The sequence below is a fragment of the Dipodomys merriami genome, unplaced genomic scaffold (genome assembly GCF_024711535.1).
Source record: "Dipodomys merriami isolate MVZ:Mamm:240054 unplaced genomic scaffold, mDipMer1.0.p SCAF_106, whole genome shotgun sequence".
NCBI lineage: Eukaryota > Metazoa > Chordata > Mammalia > Rodentia > Heteromyidae > Dipodomys > Dipodomys merriami.
Genome location: NW_027202338.1, coordinates 4,045,658 through 4,053,109, shown reverse-complemented (window position 1 = coordinate 4,053,109; position 7,452 = coordinate 4,045,658). Strand labels below are relative to the sequence as shown.

General features: G+C 54.3%; 1 protein-coding gene across 1 annotated transcript; it reads left to right on the top strand.

The window, feature by feature from the left end:
* The first annotated feature begins 1,197 nt into the window (after nt 1-1,197).
* LOC138814483 (KICSTOR complex protein kaptin) lies at nt 1,198-6,791 on the top strand. Its single transcript, XM_070003382.1, has 12 exons — nt 1,198-1,489; nt 1,807-1,889; nt 2,003-2,087; nt 2,180-2,234; nt 3,092-3,167; nt 3,283-3,356; nt 4,000-4,109; nt 4,178-4,255; nt 5,167-5,242; nt 5,905-6,040; nt 6,129-6,311; nt 6,605-6,791. Exons 1-12 carry the CDS (start codon nt 1,267-1,269, stop codon nt 6,764-6,766), a joined length of 1,341 nt encoding a protein of 446 aa, XP_069859483.1. The 5' UTR covers nt 1,198-1,266; the 3' UTR covers nt 6,767-6,791.
* Nucleotides 6,792-7,452: the final 661 nt, after the last annotated feature.

Sequence of the window (7,452 nt, the reverse complement as noted above, 5' to 3'; positions counted from 1 at the left end):
AGCCCTCCATGTATAAGCAGGAACCTGATTCACCTGTCTCTACCTCTTGCTTGCTTGCTCGCTCTTCCTGAAGCCTTAGCCTACATGCTCTATAAACTGGGAAAAGTCTTTGTAAAGTCCAGCACAGTGAAGCACCCTGGAGGCTGAGGAAGGAGGATCTTTTTTTTTTTTTTTTTTTTTTTTTTCTGAGCTTGTCTCAGACTTTATTTATTTTTTAATTTAATTTAATTTTGAGAACATACTGTACAGAGGGGTTACAATTACATGGGCAGGATAATGCATACATTTCTTACCAAGCATTGCAGCCTCCTCCTTTGTTTACCCTTCACCTCCCTTCCCAGCCTCCCCCCTCCCCCCCACCCGGAAGGAGGATCTTGAGTTCAAAGCCAGCCTGGTTTGTCTCTTCATTGAGTTTGTGGAAGGGGCTTGTGGGAAATATTGTGAAGTGAATGAGGAGAGGTTCCTGCAGAGAGCTGGCATCAGGAAGGATTCATCAAGGAGGTGGCTGCTTACCACCAAGACAGATAGATGGCTGGATCTTTCCTCTTGGGGTAAGAACACAATCTCTTTTGTTGTTGTTGTTGGTTGTGGGACCTGAACTCTGGGCCTGGGCACGTCCCCCAGCTCTTCACCTCAAGTCTAGCACTCTACCACTTGAGCCACAGCACCACTTCCAGCTTTTTCTGTTTATGTGGTGTTGAAGAATCGAACCCAGGGCCTGCATGTGGGGGCAAGCACGCTACCACAGAGCCACCTTCCCAGCCTCAATCTCACTGTTTTAGTGAGATTGTTAGAGTAATGCACTGGTTGTAAAGTTGCCTTGTTTGCATTTTAGTACTGCTTCGTACGAGCCATGTGCTTGTAGGCAAGTTAACTTTGCTTCTCAGTTCATTTATAAAACAGCATAGTACCATCTCAGTCTCATGAGTTTGGAATACATTGTTCGATGGAATGCACTTGGAGAAGTTCCGGGCAATGTTAGATTTTTTGAGTAAATTTTATGATTATTCTTACTCTACATTTCCCACCAGAAGAGGCCTTGGGATGCTGGCAGGGTGCTAACTCCTTTCTGGTCCTAGTGGAACCAGTAATTTAATGCGCAGGCGCGGGCGGGTAAAGCTGGCCAGCTGGGCGCCATCTTGGTAGAGGGCAAAGACGGTCGCTTCTTTACGTCATCACTTCGCGCCTGATGTTTAGGGAAGCTGCGAGTAGGGACCCGGCGCGCGGCAGCCAGGGCTACAGAGGTAGGGAGTGGTAGGCGGCGTGATGGGTGAAGCGGCGGTGGCGGCGGAGCCTTGCCCGCTGCGCGAGGATAGCTTCACACGCTTCTCGTCGCAGAGCAATGTATACGGGCTGGCAGGCGGCGCCGGAGGACGCGGGGAGCTGCTGGCCGCCACCCTTAAAGGCAAGGTACTAGGCTTCCGCTACCAAGACCTCCGACAGAAAATCCGGCCTGTGGCCAAAGAACTGCAGTTCAACTACATCCCCGGTGAGTGGCGCCCTGGAGCTGGGGGGAGCGGGGCTGGAACATGGATCAAGAAGGCTTCTGAGGTTCTGTCGGGGTCACAGTGGGAGGTAGGTGATTGATTTGACTGGGGGGGGCGGGGCTGGGTTAATAGGAACTTATTATTCGTTTGGTTCGAGATTCCTCAAACATAGATTAGATCCTGGTACCCAGTGGTCAGAAGTCATGGTGATGGTGTCAGGGAATCCCAGGGTCCGAAGTCATTGTGAAGGGGGAGAAGGGAGTGTGTACCAGGGATCACAGATTGTCTGAAACGTGAACTTTGAACTGTCCCCTCCCAGTGGACGCTGAGATTGTCTCCATTGACACCTTCAACAAGTCACCCCCAAAGCGGGGCCTGGTTGTGGGGATCACATTCATCAAGGTACCCAGAGCACCCGCCACCTATGCCCACACCCTCCTTCTGACACAGGCAGTGAGTGGTGAGTTCCCCCTCCAGTCCTTGCCCCACCCCCTGATTCTCCTCCTCTCCCCCAGGATTCCGGTGACAAGGGCAGCCCCTTCCTTAACATTTACTGCGACTATGAGCCGGGCTCCGAGTACAATCTTGACTCCATTGCCCGTGAGTATGGTCTGGGAGCTGGAGGGTGGGAGGGTCGTGATAGGTGGGCGTGACAGGTGCCTTTGATTACTGGCTCTCTGGTCCTCCCTCAGAGAGCTGCCTGAACCTGGAGCTGCAGTTCACGCCTTTCCAGCTGTGCCATGCAGAGTGAGTGTCCCTGGCCACCCAGAGCTCTGGCACCCCTCCCTTCCACTGAGAGTCTCTTTCTCTTCTGGAAAATTGAAAGTTGGCATGCAAATGAGGGTTGAAAACTAAAATATCTCTGCCAATCCCAGTTCACCAACTTCTGGACTAGCAGATGAATGTTCCACGAATGAAATTTGTTTTTGTTTTTTTTTGTTTGTTTGTTTTTTGAGACAGGCTGGTCTGGACCTTCCCATCCTCTAGCCCCCCGCCTCATGAGTGCTGGGATTACAGGCATGCACCACCACACTGTTCCGTTCTTTCCAATTTTTCCAAGGGAACAGAAAACATAACTTCTAGATTGCTGTGGGATTCCCGATTAAAGAGGTTCTTGGTGTTCTATAATCCCATGCTGGAGCTCCAAGTTCCATTACTGAACACAGGTCCACCCTGAAGATTCTATTAGATCTGAGGACTCTAGGAATGGTAGGGTAGACAAGTTCTGACACTGTGAGGACTTGTTCCCACAAGCCTGTATTTAAAGATCCAAGCTGGGCACATATGTCTGAATCTCAGAAGTCCAAGTTCTCACGGGAACTTTTTCTTGTTGATATTTAAATCCAAGGTATTGCACTTCCTAAGAAGACACTCAACCCCTTGAACCAGGTCCCAGCCCTGTTTACCTTAGTTTGTTTTTCAAATAGTCCTCTGCTTTTGCCCAGATCTGACCATGAATTCTACCTCCTCATCCTGACTAGCTGAGATTATAGGTGTGAGCCACCACACCCAGCCTGACAGGAAAGGGAAGCTGGCCATAGACAAAGACTTATTCCACTTATATTCCACCCACATCCAAGATCTCTAGATCTCTCTGCTTTCAGGGTCCAGGTGGGAAATCAGCTGGAGACTGTGTTTCTCCTGAGTGGAAATGACCCGGCCATTCATCTCTACAAGGAGGTGAGGCAGAGGGTTGAGGTGGGCAGAACAGGGCTGGGGTGGGTACTGGGTGCTGGGCTGTGTGCCTGAGGCTGGTAGCTGACTCCAGCGGGTGGGGTGGGTCTTCTCTCCCTAGAATGAGGAGCTGCACCAGTTTGAGGAACAGCCTGTGGAAAACTTCTTTCCAGAGCTCACAAACCTGAGCAGTAGGTAAGAGAGGCCCTGAAAGAGGCCAGTGGGGACCTGGGGCTGTGGTCTCAGAGAAGTCAGGGGATGCCATGGTCTTGTGGGCAGCAGGGGCTGTGGGCAACCCTGGAGAAACTCCACAGCCTCCTCATGGCTTCAGGGGTATTGAGCAGCAGTGGGGGGAACCCTAGAACAAATGGAAGGTGGACTCTACAGGTAGAGGGGACTCACCACCCAGGGAAGCTGGTCAGCGGGAACTGCCTCAGAAATCAGATATGGAAACCTAGTGTGGTGGAGCACACCTGTAATCCCAGACACTCAGAAGACAGAAGAAAGAGACCAGCCCAGACAAAGTTGAAAAACCCTGATTCAAAAATTAAAAAAATATATATACCATAATTGGAGCTGTGGCTCAAGTGGTAGAGCACTAGCCTTGAGAAAAATAGCTTAGGGACAGTGTCCAGGCCATGAGTTCAAGCCCCAGGACCAGCACAATAAAAAAAAAAATGGGGGCTGGGAATGGCTCAAGTGATAGAGCACTTGCTTGATACACATGAGGCCCAGGACTTCAGGGATTGACAGGATTCCTCTGGAGAGGTGGAGGTGAGGTGGGGCCCAGGATTAGCCCCCTTCTGTCCAGCTGTCCATTCATCCTCCTGTCCACCAGTGTCCTCTGGCTGGACGTCCACAACCTCCCTGGCACATCCCGGCGTCTCTCAGCTCTTGGGTGTCAGAGTGGTTATGTGCGTGTGGCTCACGTGGACCAGGAGAGTCGAGGTAAGGGCAGGGCCTGGGGGTGGGGCCAGGAGCTGGGGGCAGAGCCCTGAGTGTCCCTGGCATTTCAGAGGTCTTGGAGACATGGACGACCCTGCAGGACGGACCCATCTCCCGCGTGATCGTGTTCAGCCTGGCAGCCCCCGAAGGTGAGCTGTCCTCCTAGAGGCTGGGATGAGGAGTGTGCAAGCTCAGCTTTCCCACCAGATCGCCCCCCTCTCGCCCTGTCCAGACCCCGGTCCCTCCCTCCTCTGTCTTCAGCCCTTCCAGCCCCTCTACTTGAGTTTGTTTTTATTTTTGGAGAGGGGCAGGTGGGACTGAGGTTTGAACTCAGCCTCTCCACTTGTTAAGTTGGAGCTCTTATCGCTTGAGCCACGCCCACTCAGACCACACCCCACAAGCACAGGTCAAGGTCACGCCCCCAGACCCCCAGCCACGCCCACTCAGACCACATCCCCACAAGCACAGGTCAAGGCCACGCCCCCAGGCAGCCACGTTAGGTTGAACTCCATTGCCCATGCAGTCTAACTCCAATCTTTTAGACTCCAGCTTTGGTCTAACCTTAGACTTCTCTCTCACCTTCCCCTTTTTCTGGGTGGTCTAACCTCACATGGTGGTTTACTCCGGTCCTCCCTCCCCCTTGGGCTTCTTCGTGCTCTCATGGCCTGACCTGCCACTTTCCCACCACTCTGGGCTGTTCTCTTCCTGTTCTCTCCTCTGCTTGGTCTCCCCTCGATCTGCTCTCTAACCACACTCCTCCTTCTGCCCCTTAGCTCCATCTGTGGATTTCCTCTCCCCTGCTGGGGGTTTATCCCCTGACCTTTAGACTTTTCAACTATAGCCTAACCTTTGTTGTCTAACCTCAGGCTTTCAAAATGACCTCACAGCCAGTGCCTGCTATCTGTCTCTCCTGGGCCAACCTCTAACCCTCCCTGTATAGCGTACCACCACCACCACCACCCCCAGATCTTTTTCCTGATGTCTAATCTGCCTTCTTCTTGCACGAATGGGGAGGGTATAAGGAGGACCCTGGTCCCCTGTTGCTGTTTCTCTTCCCCAGAGGCCAAGGCCGGGCCACAGCATGAGGAGTACAACCTTTTCGTGGCCAGCATGTTGGAGCCCGCGGTGGTATACCGGTGAGGAGTGCACTCCACCCTTGTCCTGCCCTGGGAGGTGGGCCAGGGCTGGTAGAGATGTCTGTCACCAGAGAAGGAGCTGTGAATATTTAAGTCCGGGTCTTAGAGGGTCCATGTTAAAGCCTTGGGTGGGACAGAGTCCCCACATACCCCTGGAGGAGGTGGTTAACTTTGAGCTCCATCAGTGTAGCTAACGCCCCGTATTGCAGCGTCTGCCAATTCCCGTGGCATAAACACACACAGTGCCTGGCAGGCCAACAGCATGAAGCCATGGTATCTGAAAACTTCTCAGTTGGCTCCATGGGTCAGGGCCAGCACCTTGCCCACTGTGGTGGTCAGCAGTGGTGTCTGAGCCAGGGACAAACTCCCCATGGGGGCAGCATAGTTGCTGAGATGGGGGATGGGGTTTCAGAACCCCCAGACTGAATGCTGTGGCATCCACTTGGGAGTAAGGCAGCCCTGCTTCGACTGGAGAAGAGTGCTGGACACCTGTGTGTCTAGTCCCAGTGCCCAGGGTGGCCTCCCAATTCCCCCTTGGAGACAGGGTGCAGCGCAGGTGTTGTGGGGGATTCAAGCACCTGAGCAGGGCCGCAGGATGGCCCCAAAGGGTAGCGCTCCCCCCATCAGACCTTTGCCTCTCTGCTTGCGTCGGGGACCCTCAGGGACCTGCTGAGCCGGGGCCTCGAGGACCAGCTTCTCCTGCCAGGGAGTGACCGGTTTGACAGCGTCCTCTGTGGCCTGGTCACAGACATGGACTTGGATGGACAGCCGGAAGTCCTGGTGGCCACCTACGGGCAGGTGGGCCATGAGGGCTGGACGGCGGTGCCACCACTCCCCACGCCCACGCCCCAGCCAGCCACGTGACCATGGCCCCTGCGTCCTGCAGGAACTACTGTGCTATAAGTACCGCGGCCCAGAGCCCGGGCTCCCGGGGGCCCAGGGTGGGTTCCACCTGCTGTGGCAGCGAAGTTTCTCCAGCCCCCTGCTGGCCATGGCCCACGTGGACCTGACCGGGGACGGGCTGCGGGAGCTGGCCGTGGTCTCCCTGAAGGGGGTGCACATCCTACAGGTAAGCCCTCACCTTGAGCCAGCATCTGTCAGGCTGTGCCCCTGGCCAGGGCCCAAGCTGCCCTCTCCTCCTGACATAATCACGCCTCACGCCCCGCTCTCCTTCCCACCCCCTGCTCACCTCACCTCCTCCCATCTGGGGGCTAGCCTCTGCCATCCCAGGTGCCCGGTCCCCTCCCACATGCTGACCTCCCACCTTGGCGTACCTCCTGGTCTTCTTTGGCCCTCCCACTGTGGGCTAACCTGAACCCCTCGGCTGGGCCTCAGCCTTCCACCCTTCTCCTGTGCCCACAGCACAGTCTGACTCAGGCCTCCGAACTGGTCCTGACCCGGCTTGGGCGGCAGGTGGAGCAGAGGAGACAGCAGCTGCAGGAGTTGGGGGACAGGGTGGGCCCAAGGCCTGCTGAGACCACAGCCTCCCGACCTGCTCCCTCCCTTCCCCCACCATTCAGCTGACCAATACAAAGTTTGGAGTAACAAAGCTTTTGCAGCTGTCTTCAGTCTTTTGCTTGGCAAGCACTTGTTGAGCACCTGCTGTATAACAGGCTTCATATTGGTTGCTGGATTCATGCAGAAGAACTGAGGGAGCAGGGCAGTTCCAAGGTTAGACCCAGGAACAGGACAGAGGTCAGATCCCAGGGTAACCAGCAGAGGAAAGAAATGAGCTCAATCCTTACCAGAAACATGAAGATCTAAACTCTTCCAGTGTGAGGGAAGGGAAGGGTCTCAGGTTAGACCCCAGTGGACATAGGCTGGGGTGGATGCCAGTGGAGAGGCTGGAGGATGGATGGACTGGTGCAGGCACAACTGAGATTAGGTCCTAGTGGAGAACTCAGCTTAGACCTTGAAGTTGAGCCCTCTGTAGAGAGAGCTGAGGGTAGCCCTAGTGGACCTAGATCTTGGGTTAATACCCCAATGGAAAAGCAAAAAAAAAAAAAAAAAAAAAAAAAAGGAGCCTCAGAAGAAAGGCCAGTGTGGGGAAGACTTCTGTGGGAAGGCTCTGGTCAATATACCTGAGGGTCCAAGGCTAGATCCCACTGATACTGCTGAGGTTTGTAATGGTTAGCCGGTGCAGGTATGCATGCCTGCGATCCCAGAAGGCAGGCAAGAGGATTGATTACAAGCTCCCAGGACAAACCTGG

What these genes read in the sequence shown, in the direction of transcription:
- LOC138814483 (XM_070003382.1), top strand. Translation starts at nt 1,267, where the DNA reads ATGGGTGAAGCGGCGGTGGCGGCGGAGCCTTGCCCGCTGCGCGAGGAT. An exon ending in TTCCAGCTGTGCCATGCAGA is followed by an intron (nt 2,235 to 3,091) that starts GTGAGTGTCCCT and finishes CTCTGCTTTCAG; the next exon opens with GGTCCAGGTGGGAAATCAGC. An exon ending in AGGGGGTGCACATCCTACAG is followed by an intron (nt 6,312 to 6,604) that starts GTAAGCCCTCAC and finishes CTGTGCCCACAG; the next exon opens with CACAGTCTGACTCAGGCCTC.